Source organism: Chiloscyllium plagiosum, chromosome 46 (assembly GCF_004010195.1).
Source record: "Chiloscyllium plagiosum isolate BGI_BamShark_2017 chromosome 46, ASM401019v2, whole genome shotgun sequence".
Classification (NCBI taxonomy): Eukaryota; Metazoa; Chordata; class Chondrichthyes; order Orectolobiformes; family Hemiscylliidae; genus Chiloscyllium; species Chiloscyllium plagiosum.
The window spans coordinates 4,586,859-4,613,249 of record NC_057755.1 but is presented as its reverse complement, the minus strand read 5'-3'; the positions used below and the strand labels follow the sequence as shown (position 1 = coordinate 4,613,249).

The 26,391-nt window shown below is 46.6% G+C and overlaps 1 protein-coding gene across 2 annotated transcripts; it reads left to right on the top strand.

The window, feature by feature from the left end:
• Window positions 1-3,012: 3,012 nt before the first annotated feature.
• On the top strand, window positions 3,013-24,674 carry LOC122544067 (centromere protein Q-like). 2 transcript variants are annotated; one of them, XM_043683067.1, is made up of 9 exons: window positions 3,013-3,186; window positions 15,064-15,162; window positions 16,579-16,633; window positions 17,760-17,868; window positions 18,388-18,456; window positions 18,662-18,791; window positions 19,811-19,930; window positions 22,164-22,232; window positions 24,409-24,674. In XM_043683067.1, exons 1-9 carry the CDS (start codon window positions 3,136-3,138, stop codon window positions 24,550-24,552), a joined length of 846 nt encoding a protein of 281 aa, XP_043539002.1. In that variant the 5' UTR covers window positions 3,013-3,135; the 3' UTR covers window positions 24,553-24,674. The 2 variants fall into 2 exon arrangements, with proteins under 2 accessions (XP_043539002.1, XP_043539004.1); XM_043683069.1 differs by lacking the exon at window positions 3,013-3,186 and adding an exon at window positions 11,038-11,097.
• Window positions 24,675-26,391: the final 1,717 nt, after the last annotated feature.

The following is a 26,391-nucleotide window of genomic DNA, read 5'->3' as shown; positions in this document are numbered from 1 at the left end:
ACCACGCACCCACCCCCCCCCCCCACCCACCCTCTTTTTCTTTTGTTTTTTGTTGCTTTTTCTCTCTTACCTCTCTTTCACGCCGGTATTGGTCAAAGGTTGTTGCCCGACGGCGAAAGGCGCCATCTCCGGTGCTCCGAACGCAAACGGCGGCAGAGATGCCGAGAGGCGGCAAAGCCATCTGATCCATCAAGCCGCTCCTCCCCCTGGTTTAATTTAGCAGGTACCCAGCTGGGGTGAGCACGCCTACCCGCCATCACCAAGAGGCCAGAGAAGCAACCCAACGGAGGAACTGCCGTCAAGACAGCAACTGCGCCGCAGAGGTGACCACCCAAGTGGATCAAGCCAAGGAAGTACTGAAGCACAGTCACCCAGGAGTCACCAAGTCACGGCGAGCAACGTAACCGACCTTTTCCCCAGCAGCCAAGTTCACCATAGTCCGTCGTACACCATAGTCCTTCATACTCCATCCTTTAGCTGGCAAGGGTCGTGACTGAAACCTTCAGCAGCAGAGTGGCGCGGGCGCGACAAACCAGCGCGCCATGTGGCGCTAACAGGAGACGCCAATCAACGACTTCCGCAAGGCAAAGGAGGGCCACCACCACCAGGACAGGGCGCCCAAAAAGGACTGCCCGTGTAAGAGCTGCCAATCAAAGACGAGCTGCAAGAGCCGGCCGTCTCGCAACTTGTGCAAGAGCGTCCCGTCGGCAACGTGCTCTTCGTGCAAGAGCAACTGCTCCGAAAAAGCGTACGAAGGCGTCCACCAGACAAAGGGCTCCATGTAAAAGAAAGCCTGTTAAGCAAAACGCAGCTGTTAAGAGAGCACCTTGTAAGCGTAAAGTTGTTTGTACGAAAAGGCCATATAGCAGAAGAAACTTCAGGAGAGCATCCCGTCGACAGTGTCCTACTTCCAAAAGGTTAGCTCATGTTCATTTGAGAACAAGCCGCCAACCGCGGACCACCATCTGCAAGAAAAGGAAAAATCAACTGAGAATTGGTGTAAGAGCACCTTGTCAGAAAAAAGTTATCCTGTCATGTGCATCTTGTCAGAGAGCATTGCCAGGTCACCAAGCGTTACGTCAGCGTAAAAATAAAGCTGCTATAAGAAAAACACAGCGATTTAGAAAGAGTATTGTTGCAAAAGCATTTTGTGGCCCATTGTGTGGCAGCACAAAAGTGCAACGTAACCAGAACGATTTTGGTGCAGGGACTTCCAGACCTTCAAATTGGAGCCAGCCTCTGTTGTGGCCACTAGAGGGATCTGGTTTGAACTTGCAAGGAATTGAGTTTGTACCGCGGAGATACCCTCGTCGAGAAACTCGTCCATTGCATAGATACCCTGAGCCTGATATCGATGTTTTGGGCAGAGGGCCATCAAATGAATCTACTCCCTTTCCAAGAGGAGCTCAGAGGCAGGTCAGGAATTTACAGAATTACCCCTGGCATCAAAATTTAGCTCTTATACCAAGTGCAAGTCAGCGTGGTAATATTGTACCGCAAAGTGAATCTAGATTTCAGAGTACGTGTCGAATTCCTATACGTAGTAACATAGTGCTGCAGAGAGAGCATCAGAGTGAATACATTCTTTGGCCACAAATCCCCCTTCCTCCGAATATAGGGCTGCACAGGAATTTTGAGCCTGATAATCCATTACTGGGAACAAACCCGATCAGACCAAGAGTGCTGGTAAGTGAGATTGCTGCTGGTTGGCCAGAAGAGAGAGCAGTACAAAATACTGAACTACAGAGGGACTGTACTCCTGCTGAAACTGCATTACCTAGCAGAGAGCCGTCTGAAAGTTGTATTCGGCCACAAAGCAAAACTCCTATCCCTTTATTGCTGTCAAAGGATCTTGATCCAGTTGATCCATTGTTTGACGAATGTAGGTTTGGGAACTTGGCTCAGCAGCCAAGTGGTTTGGATTCAGATAATATCAACAACAACAATAATTTGCTGCAATGCGTCTCAAATGAACCACCACAAAGAGGCCCCGGTGCACGAGCCTTTAATCACAATTCAAATAATAATTCAGTTCTTGATCTTGGAAGTGTGTTTCCTGGTGCACGTCAGTGTGAAGATTTTGATTTTCCACAAGACAGAGCACAGCAGAGAGATCCTGTTCCCGTTAATAGAGCTTTGACCAGAGATCTTCAACGAAGGAGTGTTGCAGTTCCCCCAAACGTATTGCTACAGAGGGACATTATTCCTCAAAACATTGCGGCACAGTGTGATCCCCGAAGCGGAGGTGCTGGACGGCCAGGAAATCAACCACCCCCAAATGCATTGTCACAGGGAGACCCAGCCACTGATAATAATAACGTAGCATTGCTAAGAGAACCTCGGCGTGAGAGTGTTGTGTGGCCAAGAGATCATCTGTTTCCTAATGCATTGGTACACAGGGACCGTGTTCTTCAAAACATAGCACCAACTGGTGACCCTCGACGTGGAAGTGTCGCCTGGCCAAGAGATCGTCCCCCTACTGCATTGTTACAGAGGGTCCTTGATTCTGATATTAATGCAATAGCATTGCCAAGAGACCCTCGTCGTGAAAGTGTTGTTTGGCCAAGAGACTCATTCCCCCCAAATATAGTGATACCGAGAGGCCATGCCCCTGCTAATGTAGTGTTGCCTTTGGATCCTCGCCGTAGAAGTATTACTTGGTCAAGAGACCAGTCTGCACCAAATGCAGCATTGCAGCGGAACCGTACACCAAATAACTTGGCTTTGAGTAGGGAGCCCCGACGGGAAAGCATACTGTGGCCCAGAGACGCTTTGCCTCCGAGTGCAGAGTCGCAGAGGGCTCCAATTCCTCAGGTAGTGCAGGAGGAAGACAACATAGCATTCCAAAGAGAACCTTTTCGTGAAAGTGTTCTGTGGCCACGCAGTGCTTGCCAGACCACAGAGCCCCAAAGGGGTCCAGCGCCTCGTACGGTACAAGGGGAAGGCCCTCTCCCTGATAACGCAGCTTTACGAGGTAGGCCTCAACGTGGCCCCCAGAGCGCACAGACACAGGCTGATCCAAACACTGCGGGTGAAGGTGCTACATCTGATAGCACAGCTTTGCAAAGAGAGCCTCGACGTGAAAGCGTTATATGGCCAAGGGAGCCTTTGCCTTAGAATATTAATATCTTGCGGATGACTGCTTTGAAACCTGTGAAATCCAATTGTTTTAAAGGTGAATGCAAGGTAATACTTAATTGTTTCTTTTTTGGTAGCAAAATAGAGTAAGATTTATAGGTATGTGTTTGGTCAGGATGTTAAGGTGCATGTAACCAAAGTAAGGAGATGGATTTAGATACAGATCAATCATATTGCAATTGAATGGTGAGCAAATGTGTTGAGCTAACGACCCTAACACTCTTGGCTTTATACGCTGTGCCACCTCTCTGGTGATTCAGGGAATCACAAAGGTTTAATGGGAGAGTAAAATCCTGATTCAGTGGTTAAGTAACAATAAACATATTTAACAATAAACTTGCTTATTATGCAAAGCCAGCTGGGTAGGTAAGCTCTGAGGAAGATGTAAAAAAGTTGGTAAATTGAATATGATGTGGGGAATGTGGCTTTATTAATTTTGTAGAAAGAATGAAGAAACCAAATTTATATAATGGTGATCAGGGAAATTTTGCTGAGATCACAGAAAGTTAACATGCAGGTACACAAGGCAATGAACAAACAAATGGCATATTACTCTTTATTGTAAGAGGCTTGAATTTCCGAGAAAGTAAGTTTTGCTGGAATTATATTGAACTTTGGTGAAATCACACTTGGAATATGAAATTCTTTCCTTTTCCATACCCTAGCTAACCAAGAGAGAGTCTGCAACCAGGATTGACCAGGTAGAACCTAGAAAATCAATAAGAAGTGATTTGTGTAGAATGGATTTCGGAAAAAAGATGGGATGATCTCAGCAAAGCATATAAGATTCGTAGAGGCTTCACAGTGTAGATGCTGCCAGCCACTAATAAAGTATAAAAAGAAAGGAACAGAAGGGATGAATGGTTGGCTGGAAAGATGGTGGACAATGATTATAGGTCTATTACATACTAATATTGTAACAGTGGGGTCAGTCTTGACTGGGTGTACCCCAAAATGAAAACAAGGTGAACAAGAGATTTGTGACAGACAGTTGGGAGTAGAGTAAGAATTGGTAAAGGATTAGATAGGGATCAGAGTAAGAGGGATGGCAATGATATCTATTGATAGAGTCTAATGTTAGGTTTATATGCAAACACAAAAGGTTAGAACCAAGTATGGTAAGCTGTCAATGTAAGTAGCTAGATGACAAAGCGATGTCTTGGTGATAATGGAGACCTAGCTCAAAAATGTTCTAAAAATTCTATTTATTAATGTTTTCAGGAAAGGTAAGGCTGGAAAGAAAGAGGGAGAGATGATGCTGTGGATTATGGAGAATATTATAGTACAGGAGAGAGAGATTTTGTTTCTGAGCATTCTGTTTGTTTAGAGATTAAAAAGAAGCCATTTGTTTGCACTGCTAGAGTTATTCTTGGGCCATAGGAAAGGTGCAGAAGACCAAACCTGCAAGAAAATTTCAAAGGGGTTCAAAGAATATAGAATGGTGATAACCGGGGGTTTTAATTACACTAAAATGGTAGTTATGCAAAGGCTAACGAGTTTCAAGTGTTTTCAGGAGAGTTTTGTGGATCAGTATTTTTCTGATCTCGAGTCAGAGAGGCATTGCTGGATGTGGTTCTGTAGAATGAGATGAATCAGGTGTCAGGAGGGATATGTTTAGGGAACAGTGATCATATACGGCATTTTTTGTTGGAGCGTTTTGCTTTGCACTTATTAAGCCATCTTGCAAGGATACAAATTTGAGGAATAAACCAACATTTTTACTGCATGAGAGAATATCGATTAGTTGGCAAGTGGACTCTGTTAGAGGTGTTGCCATGGATAATACAGCCGTTAATACTGATTGGTTGAGAGCAAACTTTGTTTAAATTTTAAACAAGGCAGGTTGGCTCTGATCAAGACATTGCCCTGAGAAAGGAGACAGCGAATGGCTGTCTGTTTTTTGTAAGTTGAAACTGGTACAGGGTAAGTAAAAGTCTGCAAAAAACAGGGCCCTGCGTACTAATGTATGTAGTTTCTTGTGCACCACACTGAGAGTCCAACTGAGTACTGTATAGATTGTCAGCATACTTCCTTACATGTTTAAGGTTGTCCAGCAAATATTGTCTGATTGCAGAAACATCTCCGTGTTAGATATAGTTTTGCGACTGTGGGCTTGTTGGGTATAGTCAGTATCTTAAGAAGCACAGCAAGGTCAGGCAGCATCCGAGGAGCAGGAGAATCAACGTTTCGGGCATGAGCCCTTCATCAGGAATGCTTCCTCGGATGCTGCCTGACCTGCTGTGCTTTTCCAGCACTACACTCTCGACTCTGATCTCCAGCATCTGCAGTCCTCACTTTTTCATAGTCAGTATCTTGATTGTGGTGAACACCAGAGGGCCATGTAGTACAACCAGTCTTTGGGGCATGCTGCCAACATACCTGGCATCTCACTGGCACTAAAATTCATAGAGCACATTACTTATTTTTGAGATAGCAGGATATCACTTTGGCTTGACAGCATCATTCTGTTAGTGGTGGGCACCACTCATGTTGCTACTCCTGAGTTTGAACTCCACTAGTCCAAGCTATCCCAGCAGGAAACAGTGTCTTCCAGAAGACAGTGAATCCTTGAAGGCATCGAAACCGGATCCCTAGCGCTGTGAGGCAGCAATGCTAACCACTGAGCCACTGTGCCACCCTTGGTATCAATATAATACATGCCATTCTTAATGACAGGTCAAAATAAGTGTCCATTGGACATGCTGCTCAGCATGTCCAAATTGATCCAAAAGCAAGCTAAAATATCTTTTCCTGGATTTATGTAAACACAATGACTTATCGGGTGATATATATGAGTTTGTCCTTAAGGCTTATCAAATTGATCCCTACTAGCCCTTGAGATGGTGGTGGTTACCTGCTGCAGTGTAGTGTTTTCAGAAAGGGACTTCCAGGGTTTTATCCCAAGGACGGTAAAGGGATGGTGATATAGTTCCAAGTCAGGATGGTGTTTGGCTCCAAAAGGATGATGGTGCTCCAATGTTCCTGCTGCCCTTGTCCTTTTAGGTGAAGCAAGTTACTGGTTTAGAAAATGCTGTGGTAAGGGTCATGGTGGATCATTGCAGTGTATCTTGTTATTGGTACACGTGATGGCATTGCTGTTTGAGGGAGTGAATGCTGAGGGTGTGAGGTGGGTTACTGCGATGGGCAGGTGAACAAGGAACAGGAGTAGACCATTTGAATCTGATGTGACATTCGATAACATCATGGGCTGATCTGCTTTTAATCTTAACTCTGCATATCTCCAATAATTTCTCTCCCCCTTGGTCACGATAAATCTCTCCACCTCTGCCCTAAAAGTATTTAAAGATCCTGCATCTACTGCTTCTTGAGGAAGAGAATTCCAAAAACTCTCAACCACTTGAGAGGAAAAATATTTCCTCATCGCTATCATATGGGTGACCCATTAATATTAAATTCTTACCTCAGTTCTAGTTTCTCCCACATGAGGAAACATCCTTTCTTCACCAACCTGGTCAAGTCTATTTAGGATCTGTTATGTTTCAATGAAGTCACCACTGACTCTTGTAAACATCTGAAAGAATAGGCCTAGACCTCCATCATAAGACAATCTGCTCATTCCAAGTATTAATCTATTTATATAAAACAAAGAACTGCAGATGCTGGAGAGCTGAAATGAAACAAAAAAGTGATGGAAAAACTCAGGTCTGGCGCATCTGGAGAGAGAAGAAGCAGAGTTTAATGTTTTGAGTCCAGTGACCCTGTGAACCTTCTCTGAACTGCTTCCAATGCGTTCACGTCCTTGTGAGTATAGTGCCCAGTATTGTGCACAGTACTCCCAGATGTGGTCTCACCGATGCCCTGTGTAATTGTAGCATAACCTTACTACGCTTTCATGTAATTCACAAGAAATCATAGCATTCTATTGACCTTCTTGATTACTTGCGAGACCTGCATACTAACCTTTTACAATTAGTGCACTAGGATACCCAGATCTCTCTGCATCTCAGACCTCTGCAACCTCTCATAATCTAGATAATATGCTTTTTTTATTCTTTCTGCTAAAATGGACAATTTCCGACTTGCCCACACTGTGTTCCACTTGCCAGATATTTGCCCACTATCTATGTTCCTTTATAGAGTTCTTATGTCCTTCTCACAACTCATTTACTACCTATCTTTGTGTTATCAGTAAATTTAGCTAACATAGCTTCAGTCCCTGCATCCAAATAATTTCTGTAAATTGTGAAGAGTTGAGGCCCCACTCGTGACATCCTGTCAGCCTGAAAATAACCCATTTATTCCTTCTCTTTGCTTCTTGTTAATCAGCCAATTATTCATGCCAATATGTTACCATTTGCAGGATTTTTTTATTTTTTTGCAATGACCTTTTATGTGGCACCTTATCAAATACCTTTTGGAAAGCCAAATATTATATATCCACTGGTTCCCCTTTATCTATAGCACACGTTGCTTAGAGTCCTACATCAGGGAAACAGACCCTTCGGTCCAACAGTCCATGCCGAACATAATCCCAAACTAAATGAGTCTCACCTGCCTGCTCCCCACCCATGTCCCTCCAAACCTTTCCTGCTCCCCACCCATGTCCCTCCAAACCTTTCCTGCTCATGTATTTATCCAAATGCCTTTGAAACACAATTGCGGCCACATCCACCACTTCCTCAGGAAGTTCATTTTAACACACGAACCACCCTTTGTAAAGAAGATAGTTTGTCCCTCATGTCTCTTTTGAATCTCTCTCCTCTCACCTTTAAAAATATGCCTCCTAGTCTTGAAATCCCCTATCCTAGTGAAAAGACAGATACCATTAAGCCTCTCCATACTTCTCGATTTTATAAACCTCTATAAGGTCACCTCTCAACTTAAATTACAGGTCGTTCTGCTATAACGTGTTTTGTTAACACAAATTCACTGTAAAGCGATTGATGAATTTGAGGACCCTGTTTCTAAAGCGTGATTTTTAAAAAAGTGTACTGACTGTAATACGATTACGTTGCCAATACTAAGGGCTGTTTCTAATGCGCAATTTTTCTATAAGCAGGGTTGCAGAACAACACAACCATTGTGTTATAGACAAACTACCTGTAGTTAAACATGATCTCCCTTTAACAAACCCACGCCAATTCTGCGTGATTACATTGAACGTATCCGAGTGCTCTGTTTTCATGTCTTTAATAATTACTTCTAATATTTTCTAACGTCGAAGTTTCAGTGGGTGAGCATTTTGGTAATAGTGACCATAATTCCATAAATTTTCAGAGACCAAAGGATAAGGACTAGAGTGAACCTTGGATGAAGGTGTTAAATTGGGGGGAAGGCCAACTCTAACTGAATTAGACAAGAATTGGAGAATGTGGATTGGCACCAGCTGTTTGAGGGTAAATCTACATCTGACACGTCGGGGTCTTTTGAAGACCAGTTGATTAGAATGCAGGACAGGCATGTTCCTGTGAAAATGAACAATAGGATTCAGAAACCTCGGATGACAGGGGAAGTCATCAACTTAGTCAAAAGAAAAAGGAAGCATACCTAAGGTCTTGGCAACCAGAAACAGGCAAAGTCCTTTGAAGAATATAGAGAAAATAGGAAGGGGCTCGAACAGCAAGTTGAGAGGGCTAAAATGGGCTATGAAATATCCTTGGCTAGCAAGTTTGGGAGAATCCTGAAGCATTTTATACATATATTAGGAGCAAGAGGATAGCTCGGGAAAGGATAGGCCTACGTAAGGATCGAGGAGGGAGGTTGTGTGTGGAGCCAGAAGAAATGAGCAAGATCCTTAATGATTATTTTACATCGGTATTCACCAAGGAGAGGGACGTGAAAGATGTTGAGGTTAGGGAAGGGTGTGTGAATACTCCGATGTAATGAAAGAGGAAGTGTTGGATGTCTTGAAAGCATTAAGGTCAGCAGGTCCCCAAGGCCAGACGGGATCAATCACAGGATACTGTGGGATTACGAAACGAAATAGTTGGGGCCTTAACAGATAGCTTTGCATCCTCTTTGGCCTCAGGTGAGGATCCAGAGGACTGGAGAATGACCAACGTTGTTCCTTTGTTTAAGAGGGAAGCAGAGATAATCCAGGGAATGACAAGCCAGTGAGTCTGATGTCAGTGGTGGGGAAACCGTTGGCAAAGATAATGGGAGACAGGATGTTTTTCCATTCAGAAGCAAATGGAATTGTTAGTTGGTAAGCAGGACGGGTTTGTGTGGGGAAGGTCATGTCTCATCAACTTGATTGAGTTTTTTGAGGAGGGACAAAGAATGATTGATGATGGAAGGGCAGTGCATGTTGTCTACATGGAATTTTAGTCAGGTAATTGATAAGGTACCTCATGGAAGGCTGGTATAAAAGGTAGAGTCTCATGATATCTTAGATAGATACAAAACTGGCTTGGTCGTGGAAGACAGAGAGTAGCGGTGGATGAATGTGTTTCAGAATGGAGACTAGTAACTGGTGGTGTTCCACAGGGACCCCAGTGCTGGGACTTTTGTTGTTTGTAATGTATAAATGATCCAGAGGACAATGTAGATGGTCTGATTAATAAGTATCCACCAAAATTGGCGGAGATGGAGATCGTGAGGAGGATTGTAAAAGGACACAGCGGGAATATCGATTGCAGATTTGGGCAGATGAATCGTAGCTAGAGTTTAATCCGGAAAAATGTGAGGTAATGCATTTTGGAATATCAAAATCAGGTACAAATTATACAAGAAATGTCAGAACCTTTAGGAGCATTGACATACACAGGGATCTGGACATACAGGTCCACAGATCCCTGAGAGTGGCAACACAGGTAGAAAAGGTGTTCAAGAAGGCAGACAGCACACTTGCCTCATCGGTCAGGGCATTGAATATAAAAGCTGGCAGCCATGTGATGGCTGTATAAAACTTTAGTTCAGCCACATTTGGAATATTACATGTTGTTCTGCTCGCCACGCTCCCAGAAGGTTGTGGATGCTTTGGAGAAGGTTTACCAGGATATTGCCTGGTCTGGAGGGTTTTACTATTGAGGAGAGGTTGGATAAACTCTGGAACGATGGTGGTTTAGGGGGTGATCCCTGATAGAGGTCTACAAAATATGAGGGTGGATGGTCAGAGGCTTTTTCCCAGGGTGGAAAGGTCAATTGCAAGAATGCACAGGTTCAAGATGACAGGGAAAGTTTACAGGAGAGGTGGTGAGGAAAATCTTTCACACAGAGGGTAGTGGGTGCCTGGAACACTGTGCCATTGGAGAGGGTGATAGAGACATGAACAGGAGGCAAACAGAGGGATAAAAACAGAATATGGGAAAGAAGTAGCAGATGTAAATAAGGATTAGGAATTGGCGCATGGCTGAGTGGACCATAGGGCCTTGTTTTGTATTTTCCCAATAACACATTCAACTAAGCAGCCTAATTTCCTGCCCTCTGTCTCCCTCCCTTGTTGCAAAAAAGGAACAACATAAGCTAGTTTCCAATTTAAAGGAACCTTCCCAAATTTAATGAATTTGAAAAATTAGAACAAACACATCAACTACCTTACCTGCTGCTTCTTTTAAGACCCTCTGATGAAATCCATCCAAACCCAGGATTTGTCAACTTGCAATGCCAGCAATTTACTCAGTTCCTGCTTTCCTGGTAATTGTTCTTCCCTCTCTTTTAATTCTTACTATTTCCAGGATCAAGTGCTGTCAGGCAGCAGTGCTAACCACTGAGCCACCATGTCACACCAACAGGACACTCTGTCCTCAGAGGTGTGACTGCCTCCTGGTACATAGAATGCAGGTGACATTCTCCCTCCCTGAAACATCGCCGTGTCTGTAGTTTAGCCTCCAGCTCATAAACTCTGAGCTGCAGCTGCTCGAATTTCACCCACTTCCTGCAGGTATCACAACGGTATCCACGAGCTTCCAGATTTTGGAGCAGATCCTGATCTAGCGGGCTCCTTTCTCCTGGATGGTGTCGAAGTTCTTGAGTGTTGTTGGAGCTGCACCCATCCAGGCAAGTGGGGAGTCTTCCATCACACTTCTGACTTGTGCTGGTGGACGTACTTTGAGGAGTCAACAGGTCGCTTACTGACCACAGTATCTCCACACTCTGACCCTGCCTTTTGTCCTGAAGCTCATCCAAAGTCCTGTGTTCTATCAGCCCTCTCCTTCAGGATCCACATTCTATCTCTCAACCTTCTGACTCTCCAGCTCCAGTTCCTACTGTAAAATATTGCTCTCGATCCACATCGTTGACCAAGGGTTTTGTTTCTCTCACTAATGTCTCCTTTTGGCGAGGCATCCATTTTCTCCCTCGGAGATGTCCTTCTCCACTGAAGGAACTTGTGAATGCCAGTCTTTGCATTGCTCGAAACTGGGGTCAAGCACATGGGTTTACCTCATCTCATCGTTTAACGTGAGCACTTGTTCTGGAGAATCCTATCTTACCCCTCAGTATGACCACCTACAGTCTGACAGTCCTTAGACTTCAGCTTGTCCAGGTTTGACAATGAAGTATCTGCAACATTAAAGACATCACCAGTCACTCTAGCATCTTTAGCCTGACCCAAGGCCCTGGGATTTTCTCCTGAAACCACATGTCTCCCTCTCTCCCGTTCTCTCCCTCCACGGTGCTGTTGAAAGCCTACCCATTAACCAAACTATTGATCACACAATCAAAAGGGCAGCACAGTGGCTCAGTGGTTAGCACTGCTGCCTCCCAGCACCAGGGACCTGGGTTCAATTCCAGCCTCGGGCAACTGTCTGTGTTGAGTTTGCACATTCTCCCCTTGTCTGCATGGGTTTCCTCCGGGTGCACCAGTTTGCTCCCACAGTCCAAAGATGTGCAGGTTAGGGTGGATTGGCCATGCTAAATTGTCCCATAGTGCCCAGGGATGTGTAGGTTAGTGTGGATTGGCCGTGGGAAATTGTCCCATAGTGCCCCGGGATGTGCAGGTTAGGGTGGATTGGCCATGTTAAATTGTCCCATAGTGTCCAGGGATGTGCAGGTTAAGACCATGCGCATCAGCCATGATTGAATGGCGGAGTGGACTTGATGGGCCGAATGGCCTTACTTCCACTCCTATGTCTTATGGTCTTATGGTCTTATGGGTGGATTGGCCATGTTAAATTGTCCCATAGTGCCCAGGGATTGGTCAGAGTATTGAGTACAGGGGTTGGGAGGTCATGTTGCGGCTGTACAGGACATTGGTTAGGCCACTGTTGGAATATTGCATTCACTTCTACTCTCCTTGGTGTAGAAAGTTTCATGTGAAACTTGAAAGGACTCAGAAAAGATTTACAAGGATGTTACCAGGGTTGGAGGATTTGAGCTACAGGGAGAGGCTGAATAGGCTGGGGCTGTTTTCCCTGGATCGTCAGAGGTTGAGGGGTGACCTTATAGAGATTTACAAAATCATGAGGGGCATGGATAGGGTAAATAGACAAAGTCTTTTCCCTGGGGTATGGGTGTCCAGAACTAGAGGGGCATAGGTTTATGGTGAGAGGGGAAAGATATAAAAGGAACCAAAGGGGCAGCTTTTTCACCCAGAGGGTGGTGCGTGTATGGAATGAGCTGCCAGAGGAAGTGGTGCAGGCTGGTACAATTGCAACATTTAAGAGGCATTTGGATGGGTATATGAATAGGAAGGGTTTGGAGGGATATGGGCCGGGTGCTGGCAGGCGGGACTAGATTGGGTTGGGACATCTGGTTGGCACGGACGAGTTGGACCAAAGGGTCTATTTCCGTGCTGTACATCTGAGGTTATGGTGGATTGACCATCCTAAATTGTCTCATAGTGCCCAGGGATGTGCAAGTTAGGGTGGATTGGCCATGCTAAATTGTCTCATAGTGCCCAGGGATGTGCGGATTAGGGTGGATTGGCTGTGGGAAATTGTCCCATCGTGTCCAGGGATAGACAATAGGTGCAGGAGTAGGCCATTCTGCCCTTCGAGCCTGCACCACCATTCAATATGATCATGGCTGATCATCCTTAATCAGTATCCTGTTCCTGCCTTATCTCCATAACCCTTGATTCCACTATCCTTGAGAGCTCTATCCAACTATTTCTTAAATGAATCCAGAGACTGGGCCTCCACTGTCCTCTGGGGCAGAGCATTCCACACAGCCACCACTCTCTGGGTGAAGAAGTTTCTCCTCATCTCCGTCCTAAATGGTCTACCCCTTATTTTTAAGCTGTGTCCTCTGGTTCGGGACTCACCCATCAGCGGAAACATGTTTCCTGCCTCCAGAGTGTCCAATTCTTTAATAATCTTATCCCCTCTCAATCATATCCCCTCTCAGTCTTCTAATCTCAAGGGTATACAAGTCCAGTCGCTCTAGTCTTTCAGTGTAAGGTAGTCCCGCCATTCCAGGAATTGACCTCGTGAACCCACACTGCACTCCCTCAATAGCCAGAATGTCTTTCCTCAAATTTGGAGACCAGAACTGCACACAGTACTCCAGGTGTGGTCTCACCAGGGCCCTGTACAGCTGCAGAAGAACCTCTTTGCTTCTATACTCAATCCCTCTTGTTATGAAGGCCAGCATACTATTAGCCTTCTTCACTACCTGCTGTACCTGCATGCTTACCTTCATTGACTGGTGTACAAGAACACCCAGATTTCTCTGTACTGCCCCTTTACCTAAATTGATTCCATTTAGATAGTAGTCTGCCTTCCTGTTCTTGCCACCAAAGTGGATAACCATTCATTTATCCACATTAAACTGCATTTGCCATGCATCTGACCACTCACCTAACCTGTCCAGGTCAGCCTGTAATCTCCAAACATCCTCCTCACATTTCACCCTGCCACCCAGCTTAGTATCATCAGCAAATTTGCTAATGTTATTACTAATACCATCTTCTATATCATTAATATATATTATAAAAAGCTGCGGTCCCAGCATGATCCCTGCGGGACCCCACTGGTCACTGCCTGCCATTCCTAAATGGAGTTTCCCATCAGCCAACCAACTTTCAATCCAAGTTAGTACTTTGCCCCCAATACCATGCGCCCTAATTTTGCTGACTAGGTTAGGGTGGATTGGCCATGGTAAATTGTCCCATAGTGCCCAGGGAGGTGCAGATTAGGGTGGATTGGTCATGGGAAACTGTCCCATAGTGCCCAGGGATGTGCAGATTAGGGTGGATTGGCCATGGGAAATTGCCCTGTAGTGTCTGGGGATATGTGAGTGAGGTGGGTTTGCCATGGGAAATGAGGGGTTACGGGGTGGATCTGAGTGGGACTTGATGGGCTGAATGGCCCACTTCCACACTGTAAAGATTCTGTGATGATGAGGTATCCCTGAATGTGTCATATTTTGTTTGGTTCCGGTTCTGTGACGTGCTGTCGGACATTTCCTCCAGTGTTAAAGATGCAAGTTTTGTTTTTGAAACCAGTTTGTTGCTGTTCACAGGGTTAGAGATGTGCTGAGCTATTATCCAACATGCCGGCAACAGCTGAATGGTCAGAGCAGATTGCACACTGTCATTCGCCTTTACGTTGGAGTCGAGCTCCGAGTGGGAAACTGGATTTCAGAGAGAGATTTCAGGGCCACTATACTAACACATTGATCTTTGGGTGTACACTGAGAGCATGAGCCCAGCCTAACGAGAAGCTTGAGCAAAGGGGGAGAATATAAATTATTTTTCTAATTAAAATATTCGGACATACCTCTAGAGGAAGTGGGTCTTGAACCCAGTCCTTCTAGCTCAGAGTCACCACCACTGCACCACAAGAGCTCCCTTTTGAACAATACTGGAGTTGCTGGATTGCAAGTCCAGCAGAAACACTGTCACTTCCCAAGGGGTTAAGATAAAACCTGGGGATTCCTGGTTCCTTCTCGGACCCCAGTCACACCTATCGTGCAAGTGCAAATGTTTGTCAAAGTCATGCTAGGGTTTAGCTGTGGCTGATTGGGAAAACAGACTGAGGTGGATGTGGCTCAAAATTGTCTCTTAATTTTCTGTTTCTTCAGGAACGAACCAAATTGAAACCCCAGAACCAACCACGGCTGGAAAACCAGCAGAGACACTGGAGAGCCAAGACCATGAAGCCGAGGAAGAAAGCATCTGAGGTCATGTCAATGAGGGATGCAGGGAAAAAGAATATTGAAATGGGGCACAAAGAGATACAGAAAGTGTCACCCAGATGTAAAAGAGAAAGCCAAGAGGGATGTGGCTTGGAAAGTAGAGAGAGAATGTTTATCAGACTGATTCCTGGGATGTATGAAGAGAGATTGGATCGATTAAGGCAATATTCACTGGAGATTAGAACAATGAGGGGGAGATCTCACAGAAACAGGTCAAGACAGGGGAAACTCAGGAAAGATGTAACTGGGGAGTCCAGAACCAGGGGCTCACCATCTAAGGATACAGGGTAGGCCATCTCGAACTGAGTTGAGAAATTTGTTCATGCAGAGAGTGGGGAGCCTGTGGAATTCTCTGAACAGAAAGGGATTGGAGGCCAAATCATTGAATGCTTTCAAGAAGGAGTTCGATATAGTTCTTGGGGCTAAAGGGACTGAAGGATATGGGGAACAAACGAGAACAGGGGACTGAGTTGGATGATCAGCCGTGGTAATACTGAATGGGAGAGCAGACTGGAAGGGCTACTCCTATTGTCTAAGCTTTCATGTGGCAAGACAAAGAGATGAGGGCATAAAATGAGAGAGGTCGGAAGGGAATGAGTGCTGGGAATATCCCGAAAATATTTCCCTCCTTACGCTTTGGGCTTTCCTCTTGACGGGAGCATGGGTGAAATGAGCAAGTAAAGTAGTTCAGTCCATGAACAGTCAGTCAGTCAGTCACAGCCTGCTGTGATTTTCTAACTGCTCGCAACTCCACTCGCTTGATCTCTCTCTCTCTCATTTACAGCGATGGACACCCAAGTTTCACAGAGGGACTCCATTCTTATCGCCTTCCTGTCCTGAGTTCCAGGTTTCAGTGTTAACCCTGGGTGGGAGGGTGCTCTGAAAGTGTGGGCCAGGGCTAGACACTGTGCGGGGTGACCTTCTAGGGGTTTATAAAACCATGGGGCATGGATAGAGTAAATAGCAAAAGACTTTTTTTCTGGGGAGTCCGGAACTAGAGGGTGTAGGTTGAAGGTGAGAGGGGAAAGATTTAAAAAGGAACCTAAGGGGCAACTTTTTCTCTGAGTGGGTGGTGCGTGTATGGAATGAGCTGCCAGAGGAAGTGGTGGAGGCTGGTACAATTGCAACATTTAAGAGGCATTTGGATGGGTATATGAATAGGAAGGGGTTAGAGGGAGATGGGCCAAGTGCTGGCTAATGGGACAAGATTAGGTTAGGATATCTGGGTCAGCATGGACGGGTTGGGCCAAAGGGTCTGTTTCCGTGCTGTACATCTCTGTGACTCTAAATGGGACTAGAATAGGTTAGGATATCTGGGACAGCATGGACGGGTTGGACCGAAGGGCCTGTTTCCATACTATACATCTCTGTGACTCTATAACTTGTCTCTTCTGCTTACAGAATGAACAGCCTGCCACAAAGAAGAGAAAAACCGCAGGCAATTCCAGTCAGATGAGTGAGCACTCTTGTGTTGTGTTTCCGATCAATTATCATGTGGAGCAAGTGGAAATTGTCTTAAATGAGCAAGACAGTGGGGAATGAGAGCTGGGGGCAGAGGGAGGATGTGGATGAAGGAACTGGAGGTATCGTGGCCACGTTTGCTGCTGGCGCAAAGCTCGGGAGGAAATTAGATTGTGAAGGTGACATGAGAGGGGGGAGAAAGAAGAAATAAGTCTGGTAAATGGAGCACAATGTGGGAATATGGAGAATATTGACAGGAAGAATTTTTAAAAAAGCATAAATGGTGAGAGATTGCATGGGAATCTGGGTATCCTCATGTGTGAATTATTCTGAAAGCTTAGTATTCAGGTACAACTGGGAATCAGGAAAGCTAAAACCATGTTGTTGTTTATTGCAAGGGGGATTGAATGCAAAAATAGGGAGGTCATGTTTCAGTTGTCCAGAACATTGGTGAAACCACATCTGGAGTGCTTTGTCCAGTATCGGTCCCCTTTTCGAAGGAAGGATCTCAATGTATTGGAGGCAGTTCAGAGAAAGTTAACTTTACTCAGACCTGGAATGGGCTTGGTGGTCTCACAAGAAATGTTTGCACAGGTCAGGCTCGTACCTGCTGGAGTTTAGAACAGTAAGAGGTGACTTGATGGGAGCATGAGATCCCGAGGGGCCCTGACAGGATGGACGTGGAGATGATGTTTCCCGTCCTGACAGAATCCAGAACAAAGGTGTCACCATTTCAAAAATGGTGTGTTGTCCATTTCAAACGGAGGAAGATTTGTTTTTCTCGGAGGCTCCTGAGTTTGTTTGTACTCTCTGCCTCAGAAGCCGAATCCTTGAAGATCCTCTGGAGAAGGGAAAGAGTGAAAGGTTCTCAGGGCTGGACAGTAAGCGGTTGCGCTGTGATCTTATTGAGTGGCAGTTGATCGAAACGCTGTGTTAGCTTCCATGCGGTGCTGAAATCGCTGTGTTTATTGACACACTGGCTTCTGCTCCAAAACAAAGCTTTCTCGGTCAGGCGCAGAATCACCATTCTTTCTCCCACATCAGACACTGTTACCGATCTTGGTGAGCTTGTTCCATGACAGCGGAGACCACTGCAGTAACCTGCGCTCTTTTCTGTGCAGATCCCAAACAGAAGGTGGGGAAGGTGCCCAATGTGAACACTGCTCGATGGAAACCACTACCCCAGAGTACGAGAGACTACATCGCTGCAGCAATCGACATTGCTATATAGTATGTACCCATCATAATGTTTCATCAATGGCTTCGATTGGCCTTGAGCACAGAGTGGTTGGGAACTGCCTGATGTCAGTCTTTCCAGGATCTCAAAGGAGAAGGTGCATTTATCAGTGTGACACCAGACTGGAGGATTGAAGAGCCTGAGGCTTTTCTCAGGCCGAGACCTGTCAAATTATTGCTGTGTTTCGTAAAGGGCTCTCCTCTCGACCCATGTGCACTTCTACCCCCCCCCCCCCGTTCACCCCTCCCTCCCCAGATGTAACTGGCTTCCAGTTACTGCCCACCAACCCTGACCCCTGCAGAAGTAACATGTCGCCACATGTGGAATAGTGCGCGCGTAGCCTCCTGCCCTGTGGTCAGTGGTGCTCGGGGAACGTTTGGGTTGTCTGTGTTGCCACCCTGCTCCCCTCCCTATTCCAAATCCCGTCTCGCTCACGTCTCTGTGTTTTATTTTCATCTCTCGTTGTGCCAAATTGCAGCCGATTTTAAAACTTGCGCTCTGATTTCCCGCAGCAATGCGCTACCACTGAAGGGTTCCAAGATGGAGGCCAGTCAGGAACATCTGAGCCAGTTAAAGCACAGGTAGGTGTGGCTGCTGGGAATCTTCGCCGTGCCGTGTGGAGGGAAGGGGAATCTTGCTGTAGTCCCTCTCTCTCTCTGAAGCTGCAGAGCCCACATTCAGCGGTAGTTGGAACGTTTCAGCCCAGAGCAGCACTCTTCAAACATTCAGCTTTCCTGGCATTTTTCAGGCCTGCCCAGTAACATTCGTGCTTTTCCTTCTTTCCAGATTTCTGGATCGATGTTCCTCCCTCAAAGTACCTGTGAGCAAATTGAAAGATTTGAGAAATGTCCAGAGGTCCTGTGTGTCCAAGGAAGAATACCTGAAGGAGGATGAAGTCTCCCTGCGAGTCTTGCAGGTATTTAACTCGAACACGACTCACCCAGTTAGTAACATTCCAATCGAGGCAGGAGCTTCCCGATCTCCATCGCACTCTATGGAGAATCTTACCCATCAGGCTCCTCCTAGGGCTGTTAGCTATTTACAGACCTCATCTATTTTAGTCTCATTCCCCCCTCAGTCAACCCCAAACCCCATGCGAACCATCCTGCCTGCCTGGATTTACCCAGTTCCCCTCTTAAAGCATCAAAACTCGGGCTGGAGTAGGCCATTCGGCCCCTCTCAGCCTGTTCTGCCATTCAATGTGACCCTGACTGACCCTCTATCTCCGAGCCGTATTCCCGCATTCCCTCCACGCTCTCGACATGTTTAATATCCAAAAGTGTATCCCTCTCCCTCTCCCTCTCCCTCTCCCTCCATCTCTCTCTCGAATGTGCGATGTGGAGGTGCTGGGTGTTGGACTGGGGTGAACACAATGTCTGAAGTTACACTGCCCCAGATGATAGTCTCACTGGTGTATTTGAAACCATGAGCTTTGTCGCCTGATGAGGTTCCGAAAGCTCCTGATTCCAATTAAACCCGTCAGACTATAACCTGGCCGTTGTCTGACTTCTTGCTTTCCGGAATGTTCTCAGTGGCCCCGGCCGCCAGACCTTTCTGTGGGAGAGAATTCTACAGGATGGGCACCGGCTGTGTGAGGAAATCGTTCCCCATCTCCACGATGCTGTGTATCCCGGGATTCTGCGCTCTCCGGTCTGATCCCCGCCCGGGGACGCACACCAAGACGAAACAACCAACTGCGCCTGGAGGGGAGGGGGGTCAGCAACTCGGTGAAAGACCCTCTTTGCTCTGCCCGAAATGTGTGGGTTTTCCAGAGCGAGGGGCTTGACCCTGACCGAGTGCTGCCGACCGCTACATTCCAGGCTCCAGGACGATGGGCTGAAGGGACACACTGCAGCTCGCTGCTTTCCCTGCACCCCCACCCCCTCCCCCAAATTCAGTGTCTCCTGGATGACTCGGCCTCTCCTTGTGCCTCAGGATGAGTTGGATAAGATCCTCAAGACCATGGAGCAGAACAGCGAGGACGTGGACAAGCTGCAGAATGAGATCAGTACTCTGAGAGCATTTCTGGACGAGACAGAAAACGAGCAGTTCCAGGTGGGTGTCTGTCCCCCTCCCCGCTGTGACCGCACACGCTCAGTGCATTGTCCAAAATTGGCCACAGCCGAATCGGCTCTTCCTATTGGTTAACCCGCCCTCATGACTGGGAGGGAGCGATGCCTTCATTTCACCCCTCACTCACTATCACAGGCAAAACTGGGGCACAGGATTAACCCTGAGCCTGTTCATGCTGCATATCCATAGACACAAGCTTTCAGGCTGGGAGTCTTGGAATTATATTCAGGGCCAGCGGTATTCCCTGTAGGACTCCAGCCAGGCCAGCAGGAACCTATCCTTCCTCTTCCCGATGGTGGCTGTGACTCACAGTATGCTGATCTCCACCACGGGCACACTGTGGAAACAAATCTCAAATACACTCTCCGTGAGCCCAGGCTGGATTCACTCTGTCCCTGTCCTGCCACCTTTAGTGACCAGTTACCCAGATGCAGCCAGCTCTCTCCACACCTGCATGCCCTTCAGAATAATACCTTTTCTGTTGTGCTGTCTCTGCACGTTCTTCCGAAATCCATCGCGTCGCGCTGCTCCACACTGAACTTCAGCTGCCACTTGCCTGCCCACTCTGCCAACTTGCTGTGCCCATTTTTTAATTTAATTCCTTGATTGGGATGTGGCCAGCATTCATTGCCTGTCCCTGATTGCCCAGAGGTTCTGTAACCAACCTGCCTCCCTTGCCGTTTCCACTGCACCCAAGTGCTGTATCATTCACAGGCTGTGAAATGGTCCCCTACACACCAAGGTGCGGGTGGTTATATATTAGAAAATGCTCAGGTCCCAATGCCAACCCCTGGAGAACTCCACCACAAACCTTTGTCCTGTTACCCCTTCACCGTTCCTCCCCTGTTTCTTCTCCTTCAGTCTGTTTCGGAACCCTTTTACTCCCTGACCTGAACCTTTCCACACAAGCTTGTTGTGTGACACTATATTGAACAGAAGTCCATGTACACCACATCAACAGCGTTACCCTTATCAACCTTCTGAGTTAGCTCATCGAGTCATGCATCACAGAAACTAGTCCTCACCAACCATGTTCCGAAACTAAACCAGTCCTATCTGCCTGCGTTTGGCCCATATCCCTCTTAACCTTTTCCTATTCATGGACTTATCCGAATATCTGTTCAATGTTGTGACTGTGTCTGCGTCTGCCACTTTCTCTGGCAGTTTATTCCACACACTAACCACACTCTGTGTCAAAAAAACATTGAACCCCCCCATGTCCTTTTCAAACCTTTCTCTTCTCACCTTAAAAATCTTCCCCCTTGTTTTGAACTGCCCCCCCCCCGCCACTGCCTTAAGAAAAAGACCTTTGCTAATCACCTTATCGATGCCCCTCATGGTTTCATCAATCTCGTGAAGGTCACCCCTCAACCTCATACGCTGCTGTGAGAAAGGTCTCAGCGTATCCAGCCTCACCTTCTAGCTCCAACTCTCCATTCCCAGCAACATCCTGGGAAACCTTTTCTGACCCCTTTCCAGCTTCATTATCCCCTTCCTCTTCAAGAAACTCAAGCAAGTTAGTTCGAGATGATTCTCCTTGAACGAATCCATGATGAACCTTCCAAATGAACCAGTATTTTTCCATGGGAATACTAGCCCTATCTAGAACTGTTGTTTCTGGAAGATTCCCACTACCAAAGTTAACCCGACTGGGCTAGAATTGCTGAGCCAATTGTTACAACCTTTTTTCAAGTAGCATGTACCATTTGCCATTCTCCAGTTCTCTGGGACGAGAATGGGAGAATCCCTGCAGTGTGGGACCAGGCCACTCGGCACAATGAATCCACACTGACTTTCCGAAATGTCCCACCTCACATTGATCTGAATTAAACTCTATTTGCCACTCCTCAGGCCATCTGATGAAGGTCCTGTAGTAATCTGAGGTAATCTGCTTTGCTGTCCACTCCACCTCCAATGTTAGTGTCACCTGCAAACGTCCTGCCCGTCTCTCCTATGTTCTAGTTGGAAGGACAGAGATCATCGCACTCGTTACTATTCTGAAGGAGGAAGATTGGAGAGATGCTGCTGGCCAATATTCAATGTCATTTTCAACAAGGGATTGTGTCAATGTTGGTCCTTTTTATTGCCATTCCTGAGCCCGGCTGGAAAGGAGCCTTCTCTCCTTGAGGCAGGATACTGACTCCTTTCTCTCTCTCTCTCTCTCTCTCTCTCTCTCTCTCTCTCCCCCCCTCCCCCTTCCTCCCTCTCTCCTCAGAATGTGGGTGTTGGAGTTCTAAACCTCCCGGAGCTCCCTGAAGCCAGTTTCCAGCAAACCACTCTTCAGGTAGGTGTCCACAGTGTGGAAATGATGGAAGGGGTTGGGATTGGGAGAACAGTGTGTGGAAGGAGAAGCGGATTGGAGCAGTTGTGGTCAGAGCTGCACGCATTAATGTGTTTAAAGGAATGAATGTCAGCGCAGGGAGATGCGAAGCCATCTGCTTTTCACCTCCGAGGGAATGGAACTCTCAGCTCCAGCCGACGTTCACACAGGGACAATCGAGAGACCGGTTACCTCGACTCACCCGTTGGATAGTGGCACTGGAGTGAATTGGGGGGACTGGGTTCTCTTTCTGTGTTGCGAGGAGCAGAAGTAGGCCATTCAACCCCTTGAGTCTGTGCTGTTATTCAATAAGACCATGGCTGATCACTGAGCCTCATCCCCTAATCCCTCCCTCTCCCCACATCCTTCCATCCCTTTCACCACAAGAGCTATATCCATCTCCTTCTTGAAAGCACACAATGGTTTGGCCTCAGCCACTGTCTGTGATGGAGAGTTACACTGGCTCACCTCTCTCTCTGGGTGAGGATGTTTCACCTCATCTCAGTCCTGAAAGGTTTATCCCTTATCCTTAAATTACCCCCCCCCCCCCCACCGACTCAATGAGTTGCTCCATTGTCCACGTGTTTTGATTCCCTCTCCAAAATGAGTAATTGGTTTCCTTTTATGATGCTATCCAGAATTAAGAAAGGGACTTTCACTTAATTCATTTGACGACCTCAAACAGCATCCATTTACTATCAAAAAAAAAATTCATTGTCAAAATAAAAATGGGAAAGCCGATTAATATTTAAGATGTAGTCCAGAATTAGAACTTGAGTTAGTTCAGGCACATCCACAGAACACAAAAGCCCAAGGCTCTGCAGGGATGATATTGAAAACGGGCGAAAGAAAGCCAGCGTTCTTATTGACCGATAGTCTGGAAAGCAAAAGATGGGAGTTTGATAAATCACTTAATCCCCTGGGGTTTCTTCTCTTTTTTTTTTCCCCTTCCTTTTGGTCACTCAGACAGCACCTTCCAAACCCATAACCACTTCCACCTGGAAAGACAAGGGGCAGCAGATAACATGGGAACACCACCCCTCCCCTGCAAGTTCCCCTCCCAGCCCCACACCATCATAGTGTGGGAATATATCGCCGTTCCTTCAGTGTGGCCGGGTCAGAATCCTGGAATTCCCTCCCTCAGGGCACTGAGGGTCAATCTATGGCACACTGACTGCAACAGTCCCAGATGGCAGCTCAGTCCCACTTTCTCGAGGGGCAGTTACGGACAGGAAACAAATGTTGGCCTGTGATTGATTGAATATTTATTCTTCATGCCACGAAACAATCCCCACCCCCGCCCCAGAATGGTGAGTGGGTTGGAGGGGAGCTTGGGGGATGTTCCCATATATCTGCTGCCCTTGTTCTTTGAGGTGGTAGGAATTTGGAAGCTTCTGTCCCAGGAGGTTTGCCTGATGGTACACGCCTCTCCCACTGTGCGTCGGCAGTGAATGGTTAATCCAGCAGGGGGCACTGGGTGCCATTCCGGAATGGGTTTCCACCTCTGGTAGGAGCTCATTCCCAACTGCAGGCTGGTCCTGCTGCAGTTCCACACTTCCACATACACGGACACGTAAGTACACGCACGCACGCACACACACACACACTGACATGCACGTACACGCAGGTACATACATGGCACACTTACATACACATGTATGCGCGCACACTGACATACACACACACTTACATGTGCACACTTGCGTACACATACACGCACACTTGCATACGCTTACACGCACATACATGCACACACAAGCATGTACATATACATACACGCACTATCACACATGCACACACGTACACACACTCAAACGCAAGGACATGTACACACATGCATAAACACACACGTACACATATATATATATATACACACACACACTTGAATACCAACCCAAACGCACTTACATGCAAACAAGCACACTTACATGCACACACAAACATACAGGCACACTTGCGCACGTTCGTACACTAGTGCACACATACACACAAGCACACTGATGCACCCATCCCCCAGCATCTTTAGTCGCACGGACACAAACCCATGCCCCCCGTGATGAGACACTGCAGCAGTGTCTTTCCCTGTGTTGGGGAGTAACTGTGCTGTCTCTGCAACCTCCTGTCTATTGTGTGTTCCCAGGAGAAGCTGATGGCCATCGGAAATCAAGTCTCACTCCGCCAGGACCTTCAGATTATTCAGCATTGCCCTGCCATGCAAAACCTGTTGACCTTCCTCGAACACGCCCATGCAGAAGCTGAAAACGTCTCTCCTATTGGCCACTGAATTAATTTTACCTTTAATGTTTGTTCTGTGTTGTGTCTCAGCCGTTAACTAATTGATTCCTTGCATTGGAGTTATATGTTTCCAGAAGCAGATCTATAATAAACTTGTTAGTTTTAACCAAACCTTTACCCGGGTCTGTTTGCGTTCTGCTGTCTATGTGAGGGGACAAAGTTTCTCTTGAACAGGAGAGAGGGGGGTCTAACAGGAGGAAGCTTCCTCCTCCCACCTTTCCCACCAATAATCATTTCACTCCTTGTGTGACCATCTGATTCCTCTTGGAAGGAGATTTCTCATCAAGCTGTTCAGAAACGTTATTACACACCTCTGAAGCAGGTGGGACTCAAATCCAGTCATCACAGTCCTCAGGGCCCTCTCAAAACCACCAAGTATAGTTTGTAATCACGTAGGGGCTGAGCAGAGGCAACTGCAGATGTTTTCTGATCAATCTTTTCAGAGATGATACAACACACCTCAGGAGCAATTATTTGTCAAGGTGAAGCATCACGTCCATGTTTTTATACACTATGCCTCTATTTATAAACACAAGGATTCTATAAACCTTAAAAACTGAGTCAACTTGCCTGGCTACCATCAGAGAAGTATGCACATGAACCCTGAGGACCCTCTGCTCCTGTACTGAGTACAGCAGCACAGAGAGAAGCCCTTCGGCCCAAACAGGTCCATGCTGGCCAAAATGTCTGTCCACACTAACCCCATTTCCCTGCACTTGGTCCATATCCATCTAACCCTTTCCTATCCATGTATTTGTCCAAATGCCTCTTAAATGTCATCAGTGTACCTGCTTCAACCAATTGCACTGGCAGCTCATTCAATGTGCGTACCACCCTCTGTAAAAACATTGCCCCTCGGGTTCCCTTTTATTCTTTCCCCTCGAGCCTTAAACTGATGCCCTCGAGTCCTCGCTTCCCCAACCCTGGGAAAAAGACTGAGTGCATTCACTCTATCCATGCCTCTCATGATCTTGTACACTTCTTTAAGATCTCCCCTCGGTCGTCCAACACTAAGAAAAACGTCCTATTTGTCCAAACTCTCCCTATAACTCAGACCCTCGAGTCCTGGCAACATCCTTATAAATTTCTATTGCACTTGTTTCTAGTTTAATAACATCCTTCCTATGGTCAGGTGACTTAAACTGAATACAGTACTCCAAATTTGGCCTCACCAATGTCCCGTACAACTGCAAAATAACTTCCCAACTTCAAAGGTTTTGAACACTTCCACAAAAGACAGCGAAAGCTGAACCAGTTGTTAAGTTTTTCAGACTGGAGGCCTGTGACCAGTGGAGTTCCGCATAGATCAGTGTTGGGTCCACTTCTTTTCATCATTTATATAAATGATTTGGATGCGAGCATAAAGAGGTACAGTTAGTAAGTTTGCAGATGACACCAAAATTGGAGGGTGTAGTGGACAGCGAAGAGGGTTACCTCAGATTACAACAGGATCTGGACCAGATGGGCCAATGGGCAGAGAAGTGGCAGATGGATTTGTCACATTAATTTAGACAAATGTGAGGTGCTGCATTTTGTAAATTTCAAACTACCTAAGGCACAGCAGTGGTGCAGAGATTATAATAGGAACTCAGATAGTTGCCGGCATTTTGGAGGGTAAAGGTCATGGAAGGTTGTAGGGGCTGCAGAAAGATATTGAGGTGGTGTGCTGTTGTGGGGGCTGGAGGATTTTACAGAGATGGAATGAGTTGTAGGGGTTGGAGGAGATAACAGACACTGAAAGGGGTGTAGGGGCTGGAGGAGCTGACAGAGATAGGGAGGGATGTAGGGGCTGGAGAACGTTACAGTGAGAGGGAGGGGGGTGTAGGGG